Source organism: Lepidochelys kempii, chromosome 3, assembly GCF_965140285.1.
Source record: "Lepidochelys kempii isolate rLepKem1 chromosome 3, rLepKem1.hap1, whole genome shotgun sequence".
In the NCBI taxonomy this organism is placed as follows: Eukaryota; Metazoa; Chordata; order Testudines; family Cheloniidae; genus Lepidochelys; species Lepidochelys kempii.
Genome location: NC_136382.1, coordinates 59,169,078 through 59,190,270, shown reverse-complemented (window position 1 = coordinate 59,190,270; position 21,193 = coordinate 59,169,078). Strand labels below are relative to the sequence as shown.

The window sequence follows — 21,193 nt, the reverse complement described above, 5'->3', positions numbered from 1 at the left end:
TAAGAGGGGGGGCTCTGAGACAACTCAGGACTGGCTCATTGAGGGTGTTAAAGCTCAGAGGCAGGATACTGAAATGGATCTGAAATTGAATAGGGAGCCAGTACTGACCAAATGTAATACAGGGCATGCTACATTCACTTCTCCCCCACCTGAGTCATCCCACACAGCTTCTGCATGGCTTTCCCTCTCCCCCCATTAGGGCATGCTGCAGCAGTGTAGACAGGAAGAGAGAAAACAGACTTGTTGAAAGGGCAGCATCTCCTTCATAGCTGAACTGTTGTTTCAACAGTTACAGGCATGACAAAACATCAAAGCTGTGCACGACCTTCATTGCCAGATCACCTTGATAGGCCACAGTACCTGCCAGTTTGTCGATGTCTCCCCCCTTTCTTTTACCATCAAACTATCCCAGATTCAGTTTGGGGCAACATCTTGGAAGTTCCAATTTTCTTCTGCAAAACTGAATTGTCTGCATTCCATAAGAAACTCTAGGAGCTCCGTGCTGTAGCATTATAGTCCATCTCACCTCTTTTGTTCCTGAGCTATTTTACTGGCAAACATTCTTGTTTGCCTTTGTAGCAGAAGTTTTCCCTTAATATGTACTCTATTGAAGGAAGGGAATACAAAGGATTCTCTTACTGAATGACTCCTAACAAGAAAGAACTCAGAGAAGCAAATGTTGTCTGCCAGGAACAACAAAAAAGAGAAAGAGGGTGAAGATATCAACAGGAGTTCCTTTGAACTTTAAAAGAGCTCTAACTAAATTGCTGATTAAAAACAGCAGTAACAGGGAACTGACCTGTTCCTTCCCCAACGAACCACAGAGCAGCAGAACTCAGCTGGTGTAAATTGGTATAGTGCCAATGAAGTCAACAACAAAGCCCTTTGGTTTCATGTCAATCTAGTCTCTGGTCAATTTCTGTAAGTGCTTAGAGTACAGTGTGCAACTTACACAGCAAAAGGTTAAAGCTCAAAGACTCTCAAATGAGACTGAAACTAGTATTATAACAATGAAGTTCAAAGAGATACATGCCAGGGTTATGCACTGAACAGCAGTCTTACAAGCAGGGTTGCAGAAACCTCTGAACTTTCCAAACCATTGAGAACCAAAGGCCAGTCTACAGTTTGGCTGTCCAAAATACTAACCCACATAAGCTGACAGCCTACAAACCCTACTCGTGCACGCCTGGCCCCTGACTTGGCTCTTACTGTAAATGGAGAGGACAAGGATCTGCTCTGACATGACTGACTGACTGCTGGAAGGGAAACAAACATTCCCTGCAATGTTAGATCAAGAGCCACTCTACACTGGCTTAGGAAAAGCATTTAGAAAGTGTGTTTATAGTTTAATGCAAAATGATTTACTAGATTCAGATTCTGTATAAAAATACTCAACTGCAGCGCACCCAGGTTTCCACCCAATCCTAGCGCAGACAGGATTCCAGTCTCTTCCCTCCCTATTTTTGTGACACAGTATAAGGGATATTCCTAGTACCTAGAACCCATTTCTAATGTAATTTCATTCTATTACTAAACATATGGTTTAGTGTGGACAATAGCACAGTGTCGACAATAGCAGATCTTTGATTGCTGGTTTTCTAACGAAGGTTGCCTGCTCACCTCGCTTCCAAATTCTGCCTTTGATTCCATGCACACAGCCCCCTCTGTGACCCCAGTTGTCATGCATTAATTAATGTGTAGATTATAGTCAGTCACTATTTCTGGTGTATTCTCTGGCACTGTGTAGACACTACTTCATTTAAATCAGTGAGTGGTTGGGTATTTTGTCACCTCTCTCAAGTACTTCTGTGCCCCCCTTCATTACCATAATTGCTGAGCACCTCACAGTCTTTAGCTAACTTCACAACACTTCTGTGACATAGATAATTACTGTAATCCCCAGGTCCTTTTCAGCCAGTCGGTCCCCAGCCTGTAGCAGTGCATAGTGAGAGACAGTCTCTACCCTGAACTGTTTACAGGTTAAGTATAAAACACAATCTCAGTCTGCAGTGGGATCTGAACCCTTATAAAACTCATACAAGCCCCTGGGCCAGACAAAGATGCAATATTTGTTTTTTCATATGTTTGTTTGCAGTTGTTCACATTTAATCTTTTTAAAAGCTACAGTAAGTTTGAAGGAAATGTCAATCTCAGCTTTTAAGTGAGGTACAGCTATGATGTACTTTATTACATGCTACTATTTTGAGTTGTTAATATCAGAGTAAAACATTTGGGATGCAGACTGACTATCCCACTGCTGGATAGCTGGAGTTTAGAGGAGGCCTAGGAGTTTCTTCATATTACCTAGGATTGTGCATCTTACCTTTCTCCACCTCCTTGTGGCAACTGAGAGGGGTGAGTTTCCTTCCAAGAGCTGACAGAGCACTGGATACTGGGGATAGTTAGGCAAGCCTGCTCACTCACTGCTTTCATACTTGAAAAGAAATGCCATTTCAGACTTCTCTTACTCACAGGCACAGATATCCTGGTTAATTCCAAGGGTTGATAATCAATCCCTAAGATAATTGCTTAAAATTCAGGATTTTTTTTTGGAAAAGGCACAATCTTTTTAACATGGAGCTTTTTTAACCCTCCACCCAGAAATGTCCTGCAAAGTCAGTTCCATCATAGAATATATACCCGTGTTAGCTGTTTTTTGTTAGAGAATATTTATGCCCTTCCAAGACTTGTATGGTAAAACAGCTAACTGGACTGGCATACAGGAAATCATTGTTTACATTCAGTTCTTCTCACATGCTTCTCTATAGCACTATTCATTCTGTATTATGTTTCATGGATAATGGGTATTTTAAGCTATGTTTATCCATTAGAAGTATGTGTTGCAGCATTCTAAAACTAAAACAACATTATAAATATATTCTCCAGTCCCAGCATTTAGTTTTTGCAATAAGTAAGTGATCTACCTCTTTGTTTTCAAACAGGCAAAAAGACACATTTATGCTATTGTTTTGACATCAGTGAATTCAGGCTTATGCCAGAGAACTGGCAACTCCACTCAGTTTCCCGAGAAGCCGAGCACAGATAAAAGAGCAGTCACTCCAAAGCTGTTCCTCATGTGGCTTAGAAATGTAGTTCTGCTCTGAAAGATGCCTGCAAAAATGGCACTAGGGATTGTGCGTTTGTCTCATATTTACAAAGTAAAAAGATGTTTTCTCTCCTAAATGCCAGCCCTGCAAACTCAACCTAGGGGCAGAGTAAACCTGGGTTCTTTCTTTCTCATGCCTGCCCACCAGTATTAAAAGTCAAATCAGTCCTTCAGTGATGCCCATGCAAACTCATTGTCTAGCTGGGTTGTACAGGTGTAACTGACAGGAAATTAATAGACAGCTCGGTTGATGGTGCATAAGAAGAAACAGACTCCAGGTCCCACAGCCTTAGCTCTGTTGACTCTGTGGGACTAACAAGGGTAGAGTGCTTATTTTTGTCACTAAAATGAGCAAGTTTGTTGAGTGAAGGTGCCATTCTGCAGTATCACTTTTCTGAGTAATAATAATTAATGGAGTACAACCAAACGTTAAATCTTCCCATCCTACTGTGTTCTGGGATAACCATTTCTCAAGCTATATGCTGGGTATGAGTTAATGGCTTCTGGAAAATAAATAAATGGAAGAGTGATCCTAGAGTTTCATCTAAATTGAAAGTTAACTTTTCTTCATGATCAGATTGGAAGCCAGCCCTCCCAATTGAGTTACCTTCCAAAGTTAATTTTAAAATTTGAGGCGCAGGGGGTTGCATCTTAACATTACCCTCAGCCCATTAAAGAGTTACTATAAGGTAAGTATTTATAAATTCTTTCCATAAGCAGGAATGTTTCCAGCTGGCTGAAATCACATTAAAACAAAAGCAGTGCCAGCCACTGCAGAGGTGGGGACAAATCCAAGTCCTATTGAAGACAATAAGCAGAGAGTTACTGGGCTTTTGGCTTTCTAGTTCTCATTAGCATCTCATGCTGCTCACTGCTCAACAGGGCGATATGTTCCTCCTTAGTCAACACCTTGGGTAGAAGGGATGTTTTTTCAGCAATGCTTTTTAATAGGTGTTTGGTTGACCGATATCCCCACCATCATTTTATTTTAACTCAAGAGGAGCATGACACACTGATGAGCTACTTAGACTCCTGGTCACTCTACAAAAGCTCACGGGTATGCTGACTTCAGATTAAACTGATGAAGTAAGCCATAGGAAACAGCTACAATGGTTTTTGGCTTTAGGTGTGGCATACTCATCTGTATACTGTCTAATGACTGTACTCTCCTTCATGAAGGCATTTTAACAAAGCCATTTTCTGGTTCCTCCTCATGAAGCACAGCTCAAGCTTGAGTTCTGAAATTTACTCTTCCCAAGCATATTTCCCTCTGGTAAGGGTCTGCCAGTCCTAGAGTGCTCTATGTGCTCTGTCCTTTGCCGATTGGTCTTCACAAATCTCAGCAGGTTAACAATGGCGGCTGGTGTAATCCCAGGAATGCGGCTGACTGCTCCGATCTGTCAACAGAAACAGTAACAGATCAACTGGAGAACACCCCGTCTCTGAAACTTTCCAGTGAGCCTTATTCCAGACAATGATGTCCAACTCCAAAACAGAGACATGACACACACCGAGTGTTTAGTCCTCCCCTTCCTCGCCAGCATATACACATTTAGACACCCATACAAAGAGTCCCTTGGACAGATATGGAAGCATTTGGTGCTTAGATGGGATTCCATCACTGTTCCAACCCCATCCCTGACCCAGTGCCTCACCGTCTGGGGGCGGTTGGAGTCTAGTTTCTCTCGCACTTCCTGGGACAACGATGCATCAATGGCAAAGTAATCTAGGTCCTCCGGCAGCTGGAGAGCTTCATCTCGACGTACTTCCTCTATTTCCTGCTGCTGGCTGGCTACATGCCACTCATAAACCGCTGCAGTGGGAGTTGTGGGGGGCACAGAGAAAATAATAAAGATACAAACATTTACAGCACAGGCGCTCTTGTCCCCAGAACTAGGACTTCTGGGTGGGATTCTCAAAAGTACCTAAGAGAATTAAGCCTCTAACTGCCAGGGACTAGGGAGTTTAACACCTGTAGGTGCTTTGGAAAGTTTCACCAACTCAGCTTGCAATGGGAATGAATAAACACAGACAATGTTCCTCTCCCCTGAGGAGAGGCTGGTCCTCTGGGGCAGCTTGCAAGCCATTGGTGGAGTGGTATAGTGGGAAAAAACAGGACAGAATGAACAATGAGACAATTCCTCTCATACCCCAAAAGGAGGAGAATAGGGGCCTCTCCAGGGGAGGGCTGGGGGCCAGAGATGAATGGGTCTGGTGCTCTGGGGACAATAATTCTTTCCCCACTCAAGTCCATGCAGAGATGACTGGGGTTTCTGGTCTGTGCTCATTCACCACTGAATGAGCTCTAAAGCCATTGAGCAGATCTGGTTACGGAGGACTAGCAGACTCCTAATACCTTCTATTTTCAGCCTCTCTGCCAGTTCTCTGCATTCAGCAAACTTTCTCAGGGGCTCTGGGATAGCTCTTGCCAAAAGTTCCATGGTGACCTCTGGATATTGAAGGATGTCCAGGGCACTGTGAAAACAAGAACACGGTAGCAAGGCCAGCGAATTACCCAGAACAGGTTAACAGCTGTTCCTAGCGAGAGCCACTGTATTTAGCTTTGGAAGGACAGTTCAGAGATGAATGACCACAGAACTTATCCTCTTTTCCTGCCACCATCAGATGAGTAAGGAAGAGCAGCTCTTTGCTGAGAGGAGGGCACATTTGGGTAGGCAAATAGGGAGAAGGTGGCTACATAATGGCATCTGAGGAACCTTGAAACTGGAAAGCACCTAGCGAGGGAGTTTTCAGGTATTGACCTGAAAAACAACAAAAGGGAAGGTAAAGAGAGGAGAGACTAGGAGAGATGGAGGGACTAGGGCCACCGTGACCAAGACTGCTACCATCTGGCCTAGGTGAAATGAGTTGGTGGTCTCAGTCTAGTTCCTAGGTCCACATCGTCCAACCATTACCTCCCTCGTCAGCAGTCTCAGTAGACGCACCATGGGCTGACCAGCACTAAAGCGTGGAGTACCTTCACACAACCAGGGAATAGTCGCTCCAGAGCAGGACTGAGGCACGTTGCACAGAAAGTGCCACTTTGCCGGAGCCAGTGTTAGACCTCTTCCATGGCTAAGACAGGCTGTCAGTTTGCCACCACACCACCTCCTCAGAATTAGATTTACTAACGGAGTTTTAGAAAGCAGAGAAGAGAAAAAGAAAGGCGTCTTCTGCAGAAGTACACACTGGACAGACAAGAAAGGATCAGCTGTAGCCTTTACCTGGCAAGTGAGCTTCGATTGGTGCTTATGGGAGCCTCTGGAACCAGCCTCGACCACTTGGTGGCAGTGAACTGAAGAGATTTTAGCACTGCTATTGCCTCCTCTATAGCAGCCTTCATCTGAGATGCTTGTGCATATCGCTGTTGGGACACACAGCCAGCTTCCTCAAAACCTTCAGAGAGAGAGCAAGTGTGAGCAAGAGAGAAGGTGCACAGACAGGGCTGTGAACATCACCAGGAGAAACGACTGCCTACCTCGGAGGGTGAGCCTGCTGTCTGCGTTATCGGGCCGCAGAGACATGCGGAATTCCACTCGGCTGGTGAACATGCGGTATGGTTCATTGGTGCCTAGGGTGGTGAGGTCATCAATCAAGACTCCGATGTAGCCCTCTGTGCGGCTAATGATAAAAGGGGGCTTGCCACCGACACGCAGGCCAGCGTTGATCCCAGCAATCACTCCCTGACAGAGAGCACAAATGGTCATAGGAGCTGCTGCGAAACCAGCACAATGGTACTTTCCTGATCTACACATGTGGCCAAATACAAGCCATTAGGTCTGTGTAGCACACTCCATGTCACATGAGGTGTGTGATGGTCTGTGATGCTTTAACAGCCCTAGTGGTTTAATTCCCGCACTGGGAAAGAAGAGGCTCTCCACATCCCTTCCAGAGCTCTGAGGATCCCCTCCTTGTTCTCCCCCAGCTGAAAGCATGTGTCTTGGCGACTATCTTTCAGCCTGAATGCCAGGCAGACTGCTTGGAGCTAGTCATCATTGCTACTTAATCAATTCAGAGGGGCTCACGGGTGAGCAACATAAGCCTATCCTGCCTGTATGTCCGTCTGTCCCCTGAGAAGCATTTTTTTCCTGCAGCTGTTCCAGCTGCTTTAGTCCTTGCTACCAATAATCATACCAGGGCACCAGGAAACTAGCCTCTTGGGCTGACTTTAGGATTCCTTGGTATTTTTAAAAACAAAGTTGTAGGAAAGCGGTTCCTGAGACTAGCAGGGCCTTTGCTGCTGAATGCTCTGACGGCCGTGTGCACATAATCCCAGATCATATCCACAACTCAGGCAGTGCCCAGTGGGAACAGTGCCGAGTGGGAACAGCACTGGGATCGCTTGCAGGAGGAAGGAGAAGAGCGACAAAGCAGCCACTGTCTGACATAGTAACTATATGGTTTGCAGTGCTGTTCACTACCACTAGTTTGTGGGGTTTTTTACTGTCAGTGCTTCTCCTCTCACTGTCCAGTACTGCAGTTGCTGATTGGGGTTAGAATTCTAAGACACCTTCAGTCAATGCAGCCATTGGAGACTTTTCACATGTGCTCCCAGTCATGCCCATCAGGAGTGCAATCTCCACACTGCCCATTTGGCTGTGTCTACACTAACAGACTTTGTAGCTGTAATGCATCACTGGTGCGACTCCAGCAGTGGTAATCAAGATAGAAGCCAAAATGCAGGCAGGATGCAGGCGGGCTGTGGGCGTGGCTACACTTGCAAGTTAGAGAGCATTAAAACAGCCCCAGGCACCCTAACTGCCGACCCGTCTACAGTGGCAAGGCACTTAAAGCGCCTGGACTCTGCAGCTGGAGCGCTCCCGGTAATCCACCTCCATGAGAAGCATAAAGCTCGCTGTGCCCCGGCTGAAACGCCCAGGCGTCAGTGTGAACGAGGTGCTGCATTACTGCACTGTGACTGGCCTCCAGAAACGTCCCATAATCCCCTTAAGTCAAGTGGCCACGCTTGTCATTGTTTTGGAATCGGCTATAGGAAATGCGGATATGCCCTTTCAAAGCTCCATTTCCGACAGCCGGCTGCTTATCCACTCTGGGACAAAGCAACCATTACTGTGGAATGCTGCTTGCTGTGAGCGTGTGAGAGAGGCGGGGGGTCTGGTGCCGTCTGAACTTACAAGACAGCATGCTGACATGCTCTCAGCCCCCCAAAACAAACTCTCTCCCCCCCCCACATACACACAACACACACCCTGTCACACTCCACCCCACCCCCATTTGAAAAGCAAATTGCAGCCACTTGCATGCTGGGATAGCTACCACAATGCACTGCTCTCTGTGGCATTGCAAGAGCTGCTAATGTGGCCATGCTAGTGCACTTGCAACTGACAGTGTGAACACACGGGAGCGCTTTCCCTACTGCGCTCTCCGAGAGCTGGTTTAACTCTCAGTACTCTACATCTGCAAGTGTAGCCATGCCCTGTGACTAGTGTTGGATGACACAGCGGCAAAGCTGTTCCCGTCTGCACTACACTGTTACTGCCATTGGGGGCTGCACTGGAGGTGAATTACATCTACCAGGCTTGCTAGTTCAGAGGAGGCCTTTCAGGTTATATCCATTCCCCTTTTGAGCATGGAGCATGCACTTCCAGATCTGCTCACCTGGGCTGCAGCTTCTTCATAGCCCGTGGTGCCATTTATCTGTCCTGCAAAGAAGAGTCGCTGAACAAGACGAGACTCAAGGGAAGCACTGAGCTGACGGGGGTCCAGAAAGTCATACTGAACCCCATAGCCTATTACAAGCAAACCAGACAGACAAAAGTCAGTCAGTCATCAGGGGAAGAAATTCAAACACCCCTGCCCTATTCCACAGAATAAAGGTGTCAGAATTCCCACTGACAGCCCAGCATGATATAACACCTCCCCACTCACCCCCAAGTGCAAGGGCATGTAGGTTTTTTCACACCCTCAGCCTCTGGATACAGTAGGGGTCACATTTCCAGATGCCTTTGTAATGTAGACTCCCCTCCACCCCCTTCAGTGGAAAGGTGGCCTGGAAAGGGCCAGGTCACACTGGTTGGAGTGATTGGCCCTCACTCACCTGGCTGCACCATCTTGGCTTTCTCCAAGCCATGGATGCACGCAATCACCTGCTCCTGGAGCTCCGGCGGCAGAGTCATTGACATCCCTTGGGGGTAGATGACATTGGAATCCAGACCCTCAGGCTCCAGCCACAGCTGATGAATGCGGTTTGGAAAGCGCAGAACTTTGGATTCAAGCGAGGGACAGTATCTGGAACAGGGAATAGCCATCACAACAAGGGCGTTGACATGGAGAGAAGCAATCTCTCAGAACAGCCCTCCCCGAAGCTACACAAGGGAGACCCAGAGGACTTCAGATACGCTGTCAGATCACTACAGAAAGATCTCTCCAGGATGCCCCATACTCACCGGGGCCCTCTTGTTGTCTCCCGTACATGGTTGTTCAGGTGAAGGCTATCGTGGATGATTTGCTCCACTTTGGCATTGGTGAGAGTCCGGTAGCATGAGAGCTGATCTTCTGGCTGACAGAGGTCAAAAATCATTTGGATTTAATCCAACAATGCTACTTTGCACTTATTTAGCCCTTTTTTCTAAAGACCTCAAAATGCTCTACAAACATAATAGCATTGAAAGGGGGGTAGCGTTGTCATCCCTGTTGCACAGATGTCCAGTGATGTTAAATAACAAGCTGAAGAGTAAGTCAGTGGCAGCGAGTAGTATAACCCTGGGAGCCTTGAAACCAAGTTCTCTGCTCTAATCAATACACTACCCAATTACAGAACAGATATCCCAAGGAAGGTGATGGATATGGGGTGGAGGTCCATGGCATTCCAGCTGGCCTTACCCTTCCTATCTAAGGGCTGATGCCTCAGAGAAGCAGAATTCTGAGCCATCAAGGTGAGGTAGCTGGACACCCTCTGATTGCATGGGTCAAACACTGACAAGACCACTTCCTCAGCCAGCAGACCCCACCCACACACTGCCTTGATGGTGCTGATCACAGCAGTATAGGGATCACCCTGAGAGCACGTTCCCAGCTCACCCCAACTGCATGTGTATTATCAGCATTCCATCCCACCTTGATCCACACAGCCTCACTGAGGAAGCTGAATGGCATAGGAGGGTTGTCAGCCATGTGCCTCTCCAGAACGCTGAAGTCAATAGAGTCTTTGGCCAGTCGAGGTGGGGTCCCAGTCTTCAGCCTCCCCACAGCAAATCCCAGTTTCTCCAAGGTCTGAGCCAGCCCAATGGAGGGCTGATCCCCTAATCGCCCAGCGGGATGCGTCTTTAATCCGATGAAGACCACCCCCCTCAGAAACGTGCCTGTAGTCAAGATGACACTCCCAGCGTGGACTCTGCTTCCATCCCCTGGAATAGAGTCAGTTTATAGAAATAAGCACATTTCATATTAACAAGCCCTTGATGTTTCTGGTGCTGTTACCTAGCACCAGCCCACATTCTCCACTGAATTTGCATGCGCCTCTTGTCAATACAGAGAAAACTCATGGAGACACAAAACCAGGCGCAGTTTAACATTCCCAGTACTCTGTCTCATCTTCATCTGAGGGGACAAGAGCGAGTGCCAGTGACCAGAACAAAGCCCAATAAGTTGCGGACCCAAATTTCAATGACTCTACCTCTCTCCTTCCGCACCAAGGACTGATGACAAAGACAGCTGGAGGGTCCTTGAGTGCTTAGAATTTCTTTCTGATGGGAAGAAAATTTTATCCACAGATTTTAGGCCCTCATCAGTAAAGTGACAGAGGAAATACAAGAACTTACAAACATGAAAGTTAAAGTAAAAGGTCTCATCAGTGCAAAGCTGCTTATTTTCATGTTACTACGGGGGAAAGGTGTTGGTCTGGCAGCAATGATGGCTGAAGTTCTTCTACCGAGATAGGATGACAACCAGATAGCCACGAAATAAGAATTATGAATAATTCCTTCTACACTTCTCTCATGGCTGATGGCTACCATGAAAAGCTCACTTCTAGGGACCAGTTCCATGCATTTCTTCATCTTGATGAGATTGTCAGCAAGGGAGTCAGTTGGTGCTACGTGTAATGGTGATGTCTGTAATGTGGATAACGCTCACTAGACAATGTACTAAGAAAAATATACTCTTTTTCACAAGTCAAACACTTATTAGAGGAAAAGGAGTTTGTCTTTGGCACACCTGATTAACCCAACAAAATCTTCTCATATAGCCTGGGACATATTCTGAATGACTGGTCTCAGATAAACCTTTGTAAATCTGTTCCCCAAATCACCTAGTTCTCACACCCACCACTGTGATGGCTGGTTTGTTTCGCTCATACTCATCCTAAACCAGATTAATGAAAGACTCCTTAACCTTTTACCAGTCCAGCCTTTAAGCATAAGTCAACTTGAGGAACCAGACATGTTTACTCTCATGGTCCCACTTAGGGCCAAGACATAACCAACCCAGTGAAGCACCTTGAGCTTCCAGTATGTACCTAGAATGACCCCACTGACTTGGCATTTCCCAGGACGGTCTGGCTCTGGTTCCATCAGGAGAAGATCCTCCACGGATGCCTCATGAACAGTCAGCAGTGGAGTGTTAAGGATTTCTTTCTGCCATGAAAGAAGGAAGCATTGAGTGTCCATACATCACTAAGATGGGCCTGCCCTCCCCTCAAAATAACATCTCAGAACCTCTTCCCCAAAACATGCAGCAACAGCCTCCCTCCTGGATACACAGAGCTTCCTTTCTTTCACCCCATTGCTTTCCCATTCTGTCATCAGGTCATTTCACTGTACTTGTGATCTAACTCGCTGCCCAGGACATCCAATTACTGCACTGTTTGGGATTTATTAAATGGAAATGAAGCACTAACAGAGTTTAAGGCCAGAAGGAACAATTAGATCTACTCTGATCCCCTGTACAACACAGGTCAGTTACCCCGTATTGAGCTCAATAACTTGTGTTTGACAAAAGTATCTTGCAGAAAGGCTTCCAGTCTTGAAGACTTAAGAGATGGAAAATCCACCATTTCCCATTCCCTAGTGGTTAATCATGTTCACTGTTAAAAACCTGCGCCTTATTTCCAAACTGGTTTCAGTTTCCAGCCATTGGTTCTTGTCATGTCTTTCTCCGATAGATTAAAGAGCCCTTTAGTACCTAGTATTTTCTCTCCACAGAGCTACTTATATACCATAATTAAATTGCCTCTAGATTGTTTTTGATAAGCTAAACAAATTGAGCTTTTTCAGTTTCACATTGTAAGACACAGTTTCTAGCCTCAAATGAGTTTTGTCTTCTATCTGCACCCTCTCAATTTTTCAACATCCTTTAAAAAATGTGGACACCAGAACCATCGTGGGCTATTTGTTTCTCTAATTAGACCCAGGTTTTACTTCTCTCCCATTTCCCTTGACCCAGTCAGAAATTCCACATCCCATTTTACCCCATTACTTCTCTTCTCCCCCTGCCATGTCATTCTCACCTGCATGTTTTCTTTATAGAGTTTCCTATCAATCTGGGCTCGGAGACCCCACACAGCAGGCCCCTTACACCGGTTTAGCACCTTGTAATGAACTCCAGACTGATCACAGATCCGAGCACACAGCCCGTCTAGGGCATCTACCTCCCTCATGAGATGCCCCTTTCCAATGCCACCGAAGGAAGGGTTACATGACATTTGCCCTGGATAAAACACAAGAGAGCCTTTTTTCATCAGCTAATGGCAGCCTTGTATTTTCTGAACCCTAGCATTTATTACTACTGTTTAACAAGGCGGCAGCTCAAGGCCACAGTATCATAACTCACCATTAGACTGGGATCTTGGCTCCTAGCCTCATACTCAGTCTACACGTCTATGCTGCTTCTCATGAGACATCACAGAAACTACTAAAAGGTTAGTTACATAACACGGTATGGCCAGAGAATCCACTGGGTTCTGTCACACATGCAAAGCTACTAGGGGAAACAGACTGTGTGTGCCACAAGTATGCTAGTAAAGCTCAGCTGTTTCTCATACACATCATAGCAAGACAATGTAGTCACTCAAGCTTCAAGCAAAGGACAGTATTTCAATGTTAGCTAGCCAGTTAGACACTCAACTTGATGTCTGGTCTACACTACAGCTTTACACTGGTAGAACTGTTACACTGGTAGAACTGTTTCGCTCAGGGGTGTGAAAATCCACACCCCATGTGCAATGTTGTTATACCAACCTCCCTCCCCTGGGCCGGTGTAGACAGCGCTGTCAGCGGAATGCTTCCCTTGTTCGCATAACTGCTGCCTCTTGGGGAGCTAAATTATCTATGCCGACGGGAGAGCTCTCTTCCGTCAAAGTAGGAGTGTCTTCATATTAGCGTTACAGTGGCACAGCTGCAATGATGCAGCTGTGCCAGTGCAGTGTTTTAAGTGTAGACCTGTCTGTCCCTAAGACAGAAGTAATTCTAGTTGAGTGAAGGACGGAAGAGGGACATCTCAGAGCGAGGAGAAGCCTCTACCTTTTGTGATTATGGCCACATCTACGTTATGGGTGCTACAGCGCTGTAGCTATGCCATTATAGCAGCACAGAGTAGACACATCCTAGACCGATAAAAGGATTTTTTCCAATGCTGTACGAACTCCACCTCCCAAACAGTGGTAGCTAGTTTATGGAAGCATTCTTCCTTCCACCTTGGAGCGTCGGGGGGTGGGGGAGGGGGGGAGGAGGGCAAGGGGGGCATAGATCAGCCTAGCTACTGCACTCAGGGTGTGAATTTTCCACCCTCCAAGCGATGCAGCTAGGTCGAGCTAAGTTTTACGTGTAAACCAGACCTAGGGCTTGCAATAGACGAGTCCTGCCGGACCCTAGACGTGCTCAGCTCTCCCGCAGCACCGGTGGCCAGGAACGCTCTCCCCGGCTCGGTGGCCGTGACCCTTTAGGCTCCCTACGATCAGCCTGGGGCTGTGAGTCTCTCTGCGCCGGGCGCTGCCCGGGAGCCCACGCGACGCGCAGAGGGGGTCGCAGCGCGGCGCGGGCGGCTGACGGGCTCCGGGGGACGCGGTTACCGATGGTGTCGACCTTGTGCGTGACGAGCAGCGTCCGGACCCCGCTCCGAGCCGCCGCCGCCGCCGCCTCCGTCCCGGCATGGCCCCCGCCGATAACGACGACATCCCAGCGAGGCGCGGTGCCGTCGCTCCGCGCGCGGCGGCGCCAGGGCAGCGGGGCGGGCGGCAGCGCGCGGCGGCGGAGCAGGAACATGGGGGCGGCAAGGAGACCTCGGCAGGAGGGGCGGGGCTTCCCCGCAGTCACGCCGCGGGCTGGGAGGCGGCAGGCCCCGGGGTCAGCGGAAGAGTGAACCGCGGATCCGGCATTCCACGCTCCCTCTGGGCGCCGCCATGGCTGCGGCCTCCGGACCCCGCCCGCGGAAGGTGGCGGACACCGAGAGGGCGGAGCAGGAAGTAGGCACCATCGCGGCAGCCGAGGCGCAACAAGCGCGTCTCGTCTGCCTTGGAGGACCGAAGGAAGCGGCAGCGCGCTCTCCCCCGCCCGCGGAATTTCCGAGGCAGCGCGTCACGTGCCCCGCCCCGGCTGCGTGCGGCCCCGGAGAGGGCGAAGAGCCGAGCCCCGCCCCGCGCCGCGCCACGCGGCGGCTGCCCGGCTGGCCCTAAGTGGCGTCAGTGGCCGGGCTTCGTTGCTGCCCCGTCGCGAGTTCCCAGCCTGAGGCCCAGGGGTAGCTATTGGGGCGGGGCTGGGGGGCCGCCCCGCGCTGCCCCCGGGGGAGGTGTTACGTGGGCGCACAGACAGAGCCAGGTGGTTTTGCAGTTTGGAAAAGCGCTGTGCAGCATTCAGCTGCGGGGCTGCTCTCTGCCGAGTCCCGAGGGAAGCTGCTGCTGTGTTCTTTGCTGGCCTCTTTCCCCAGCAGATTAGAAATCCTGCGGCCTACAGCAGGCAAGAACTTAGTGTATGCCAGGTTTCAGAGTAGCAGCCGTGTTAGTCTGTATTCGCAAAAAGAAAAGGAGTACTTGTGGCACCTTAGAGACTAACCCATTTATTTGCGCATGAGCTTTCGTGAACTACAGCTCACTTCATCGGATGCATACCGTGGAAACTGCAGAAGACGTTATATACACAGAGACCATGAAACAATACCTCCTCCCACCCCACTCTCCTGCTGGTAATAGCTTATCTAAAGTGATCACTCACCTCTCCTTACAATGTGTATGATAATCAAGGTGGGCCATTTCCAGCACAAATCCAATTTAACCAGAATGTTGGGGGGGGGGGGGAGGAGGAAAAAACAAGGGGAAACAGGCTACCTTGCATAATGACTTAGCCACTCCCAGTCTCTATTTAAGCCTAAATTAATAGTATCCAATTTGCAAATGAATTCCAATTCAGCAGTTTCTCGCAGGAGTCTGGATTTGAAGTTTTTTTGTTGTAAGATAGCGACCTTCGTGTCTGTGATTGCATGACCAGAGAGATTGAAGTGTTCTCCGACTGGTTTATGAATGTTACAATTCTTGACATCTGATTTGTGTCCATTTATTCTTTTACGTAGAGACTGTCCAGTTTGACCAATGTACATGGCAGAGGAGCATTGCTGGCACATGATGGCATATATCACATTGGTGGATGTGCAGGTGAACGAGCCTCTGATAGTGTGGCTGATGTGATTAGGCCCTGTGATAGTGTCCCCTGAATAGATATGTGGGCATAGTTGGCAATGGGCTTTGTTGCAAGGATAGGTTCCTGGGTTAGTGATTCTGTTGTGTGGTATGTGGTTGTTGGTGAGTATTTGCTTCAGGTTGCGGGGCTGTCTGTAGGCAAGGACTGGCCTGCCTCCCAAGATTTGTGAGAGTGTTGGGTCATCCTTCAGGATAGGTTGTAGATCCTTAATAATGTGTGGAGGGGTTTTAGTTGGGGGCTGAAGGTGATGGCTAGTGGCATTCTGTTATTTTCTTTGTTAGGCCTGTCCTGTACTAGGAGACTTCTGGGAACTCTTCTGGCTCTATCAATCTGTTTCTTCACTTCCGCAGGTGGGTATTGTAGTTGTAAGAATGCTTGATAGAGATCTCGTAGGTGTTTGTCTCTGTCTGAGGGGTTGGAGCAAATGCAGTTGTATCGCAGAGCTTGGCTGTAGACGATGGATCGTGTGGTGTGGTCAGGGTGAAAGCTGGAGGCATGTAGGTAGGAATAGCGGTCAGTAGGTTTCCGGTATAGGGTGATGTTTATGTGACCATTGTTTATTAGCACTGTAGTGTCCAGGAATTGGATCTCTTGTGTGGACTGGACCAGGCTGAGGTTGATGGTGGGATGGAAATTGTTGAAATCATGCTGGAATTCCTCAAGGGCTTCTTTTCCATGGGTCCAGATGATGAAGATGTCATCAATATAGCACAAGTAGAGTAGGGGCGTTAGGGGACGAGAGCTGAGGAAGTGTTGTTCTAAGTCAGCCATAAAAATGTTGGCATACTGTGGGGCCATGCACGTACTCATAGCAGTGCCACTGATCTGAAGGGATACATTGTCCCCAAATGTAAAATAGTTATGGGTAAGGACAAAGTCACAAAGTTCAGCCACCAGGTTAGCCGTGACATTATCGGGGATAGTGTTCTTGACGACTTGTAGTCCATCTTTGTGTGGAATGTTGGTGTAGAGGGCTTCTACATCCATCGTGGCCAGGATGGTGTTATCAGGAAGATCACCGATGGATTGTAGTTTCCTCAGGAAGTCAGTGGTGTCTCAAAGGTAGCTGGGAGTGCTGGTAGCGTAGGGCCTGAGGAGGGAGTCTGCATAGCCAGACAGTCCTGCTGTCAGGGTGCCAATGCCTGAGATGATGGGGTGCCCAGGATTTCCAGGTTTATGGATCTGAGGTAGTAGATAGAATATCCCAGGTCGGGGTTCCAGGGGTGTGTCTGTGCGGATTTGATCTTGTTTGTGTGTGTGGTTTTTGGAAAAAAAAAAAAAAAGTGGGGGGGGGGGGTGAGAAAACCTGGATTTGTGCTGGAAATGGCCCACCTTGATTATCATACACATTGTAAGGAGAGTGATCACTTTAGATAAGCTATTACCAGCAGGAGAGTGGGGTGGGAGGAGGTATTGTTTCATGGTCTCTGTGTATATAATGTCTTCTGCAGTTTCCACAGTATGCATCCGATGAAGTGAGCTGTAGCTTACGAAAACTTATGCTCAAATAAATTGGTTAGTCTCTAAGGTGCCACAAGTACTCCTTTTCTTTTAGTGTATGCAAAACACTGAACGTAGCATAAAGCCTTGCAAACGGGATTTGCAGTATTTATGAATGCAAGCTATTAGGCAGAAGCTCCACCATTGCTCCTCACACAGCCTCACCTGCTCTGTGGTCACTGTTAGGCATAGCGATCATGTTTCCAAAACAAAATTTGCCCTTCTCTACTTCAGCACAAACAGATGAGTATATTGCCTTCTGATCCTAGATGTTTTCTCAGGCCTTCTCCTCACTGTGGCCTAGTGTACACTGTGGAGTTATGTCCACATAAGGCAGCTTATGCTGAGCTAACAACATCTGTATCTACACTACCAGGTCCCACCACAGTAACTTGCCTGCTACATTGAATTAATTACTCCACCTTCATAAGAGGTGTAGTGCTTAATTTGATGTTGTTAGGTTGACTTTGAAGCAGTATACTCACTGCATTGCTTATGTCGACCTAACTGGCCTCCAGGAAGTGTCCCACAATGCTCCGCAGTGACCACTCTGGTAAACGTTTTCAACTCCGCTGTACAGCAGCCAGGTACACAGGAGACACCTCCCTGTTAAAGGACCGGGAACTTGTAAATTTCCAAGAGCTCGCCTGCCCAACTGATCATGGTGTAAATGTGCTGTTGCCTGGAGTACACAAGAAGTGGCGGATCTTCTTAGTCTGTGGGGAGAAGAGGCTCTGCAGGCACAGCTCCGATCCAGCCGTAGAAATGCAGACATCTATGAGCAGATTGCACAGGGCACGGGGGAGAAGGGCTACACCAGAGACATGTAGCAGTGCCATGTGAAAATCAAGGAACTGCAGCAGGCGTACCAGAAGGCAAGGGTGGTGGACAGTTGCACTTATAAGGCCTCAACTGGTATTATGTCCAGTTCTGGGCACCACATGTCAGGAAAGATGTGAACATATTGGAGAAAATCCAAAGAGAATAACAAAAATGATGAAAGGTCAAGAAAATATAACCTATGAGGAAAGACTGAAAAAATTGGGATTGTTTAGTCTGGAGAAGACTGAGGTGTGGGGGAGGGGACATGATAACAGTTTTCAAGTACGTAAAATGTTGTTATAAAGAGGAGCGTGATCAATTGTTTTCCTTATCCACTGAGGACAGGACAAGAAGTAGTGGATTTAAATTGCAGCAAGGGAGATTTAGGCCTTGTCTACATTGTTACTTTTCAGTGCTGAAACTTTCTCGCTCAGGGCGGTAAAAAAACACCCCTAAGCAATGCAAGTTTTAGCGCTGGTAGCTACTCCCCTTGTGGGGGTGGTTTTTTTTACAGCGCTGGGAGATCTCTCTCCCAGCACTGGTGCCGCGACTACACAGCTACGTTAAAGCACTGCCGTGGTGCCTTAATGTTGGTAGTGAAGACATACCCTTAGATTAGACATTTGGGAAACTGTCCTAACAGTAAGGGTAGGTAAGCACTGGAACAAATTACCTCAGGAGGTTGTGGAATCTCTGTCACTATAGTCTTTTAAGAACAGGTTAGACAAATAACTGTCAGGGATGGCTTAGATCAGTGGTCACCAACCAGTCGATCACGACCAACTGGTCGATCCTGGAGACTCTCCCAGTCAATCATGATCTCCTGCCAGTAAAAGTCCGGCGACGCAGCAGCGCTAAGGCAGGCTCCCTGCCTGCCCCAGTCCCATGCTGCTCCTGGAAGCGGCCAGCACACTCCTGTGGACCCGGGGATGGGGGTGGGGGGGCAGGGGTCTCCACACGCTGCTCCTGCCTCTCGTTGGAGTCGGTTTTTGAAGTTTTTTTATTGAAGAATTGCCACTTTTAGGTGTGCAATTGCGTGACCAAAGAGATTGAAGTGTCGTCCGACTGGTTTTTGAATGAGAGACTGCTGAATTGGAATTAATTTGTAAACTGGATACAATTAACTTAGGCTTGAATAAAGACTGGGAGTGGATGTGTCATTACACAAAGTAAAACTATTTCCCCATGTTTATCTCCCCCCCCACACTGTTCCTCACACATTCTTGTCAACTGCTGGAAATGGCCCACCTTGATTATCACTACAAAAGGTCGTGTGTCGTGTGTCCGTCCCCCCCCCCCCCCCCCCGCTCTCCTGCTGGTAATAGCTCACTTTACCTGATCACTCTTGTTACAGTGTGTATGGTAAAATCCATTGTTTCATGTTCTCTGTGTATATAAAATCTCCCCACTGTATTTTCCACTGCATGCATCCGATGAAGTGAGCTGTAGCTCACGAAAGCTTATGCTCAAATAAATTTGTTAGTCTCTGAGGTGCCACAAGTACTCCTTTTCTTTTTGCAGCTGCTACTCTGAAACCTGTCAATGTTTTCAATGACATTTGTTATTTAAAAAAACCGACAATTAAATAGCACAATGGTATCCATCTGCACAATGATAACAAAGGTAAATGATGAAGTGCCAAGAGGAATAAAAATAACATTTAAAAAAGTAAATAATGTAAAGGTGTGAAACTCCATTTATCATGGATGGCAAGAAAAATACAGTCCAGTTCAGGCAATGAGAAGAGCAGCAAAGACAAACTGGCTATGAGTCTTTATGCAGAGGTATAAAGTGATAAGGGATTCTTTTAAACACTAAAAACATTTCTGAATCAAGTCTCCTTTAGCAGCTCAGCACAACCCACAGGGAAGAGGGGTCTTGTCTAGATCCTTGGATGCACTATGCCGCTAACAAAACAGCCCTGGGAAATGGGTGCTGAGTGCGTGGAGAAGAAAAGCCCTTCAGCCCCCCAACGCCCTATTTTGGCAGTCAGTGCATGTGGCACACGCTGTATGAGGTGACTGTTACTCAGTGGCAGATTAGCCACTGGGCCAATGGGGCCATGCCCAGGGGCCTCAGCCAACTGGGGGGCCCTGGAAAAAAGGGTGCTCCCGCTCTGCCTGATGCTCCTCCAGGGGAGTGCGGCAAGACCCCGCACCCTGTCCCTGCTAGGAGCACGGGGGGACTGCCGACAGAAGGGGGGAGGGGCCCCCACTTGGTCTGGCCTAGGGCCCCACAAAACAGTAATTGGCCTCAACCCTGGTCTGGACCAGGCTCCTCCCTGATTTGGCCCCTCTCCTGCCTCTACCTGTTTGACCCTCCTGTGCAGTCAGTATCCCCGCTGCACAGGCTTTGTCCCACAGCTAACGCTGATGAGCCGCAGTTTTTAACGTTACACCGCTTGCCTTCCAGGGCAGAGGGGGGTGAGGGGCTCTGGAGTTGCCAATTTTCTATTTTCAGAAATGCAAACACCCTGATTCCACCCCTTCTCTGGGGCCCTATTCCCATTCACTCCATCCTCCCTCCCTCCATTGCTCGCTCTCCTCAACCCTTGCTCATTTTCACCGGACTGGGGTAGGGGGCTGGGGTGCGAGGGTTATAGCTGGGGATGTGGGCTCCGGGGTGGGGCCGGAGATGCAGGGTTTGGGGTGTAGGAGGGGGCTCTGGGGTGGGGCCAAGGGGTTTGGAATGCAAAGGGGCTCCAGGCAGGGACAGGGCATTGAGGTGTAGGAGGGGGTATGGGCTCTGGGCTGGGGGTGCAGGCTCTGGGGTGGGGGCTGGGGATGAGGGGTTTGCAGTGCAAGAGGGGGCTTAGGGTGCAGGAGTAGGTTCCCGGCTGGGGCAGGGGGTTGGGGCATGGGAAGGGTTCAGGGTGTGGGCTCCCAGAAAGCTGCCTCCAGGTTGCTGTGGCTCCTAGGCTGAGGCGCAGCCAGGCGGCTTCCTGCGCTGCCCCTGCCTGCAGGCGCTGCCCCCGCAGCTCCCATTGACCACGGTTGGCAGCCAATGGGAGCTGCAGAGCCTGCGGGGGCGTGTGTGTGTGTGTGTGAGCCGCCCAGAGTCCCCCTGGCCACCACTAAGCCTAGGAGCCAGAGGGAGATGCCAGTAGCTTTCTGGGAGC

At 48.4% G+C, this 21,193-nt stretch overlaps 1 protein-coding gene across 3 annotated transcripts; it reads right to left on the bottom strand.

The window, feature by feature from the left end:
- Window positions 1-3,565: 3,565 nt before the first annotated feature.
- MTO1 (mitochondrial tRNA translation optimization 1) lies at window positions 3,566-14,516 on the bottom strand. Of its 3 annotated transcripts, none has more exons than XM_073336455.2 (12): window positions 14,133-14,516; window positions 12,573-12,772; window positions 11,583-11,700; window positions 10,184-10,473; window positions 9,514-9,626; window positions 9,165-9,355; window positions 8,726-8,856; window positions 6,585-6,789; window positions 6,331-6,502; window positions 5,463-5,581; window positions 4,762-4,919; window positions 3,566-4,503 (listed from the first exon to the last, which is right to left on the bottom strand). In XM_073336455.2, exons 1-12 carry the CDS (start codon window positions 14,323-14,325, stop codon window positions 4,318-4,320), a joined length of 2,076 nt encoding a protein of 691 aa, XP_073192556.2. In that variant the 5' UTR covers window positions 14,326-14,516; the 3' UTR covers window positions 3,566-4,317. The 3 variants fall into 3 exon arrangements, with proteins under 3 accessions (XP_073192556.2, XP_073192557.2, XP_073192558.1); XM_073336456.2 differs by having other exon boundaries at window positions 8,726-8,769; XM_073336457.2 differs by lacking the exon at window positions 14,133-14,516 and adding an exon at window positions 13,899-14,126.
- Window positions 14,517-21,193: the final 6,677 nt, after the last annotated feature.

Excerpts from the sequence above, each read along its gene's own strand:
- MTO1 (XM_073336455.2), bottom strand. The coding sequence starts at position 14,325 with ATGTTCCTGCTCCGCCGCCGCGCGCTGCCGCCCGCCCCGCTGCCCTGG. Across the intron at positions 12,773-14,132 it reads GCACAAGGTCGACACCATCG|GGCAAATGTCATGTAACCCT; the intron begins GTAACCGCGTCC and ends TGTTTTATCCAG. Across the intron at positions 6,790-8,725 it reads ATGAAGAAGCTGCAGCCCAG|GGAGTGATTGCTGGGATCAA; the intron begins GTGAGCAGATCT and ends GCTCTCTGTCAG.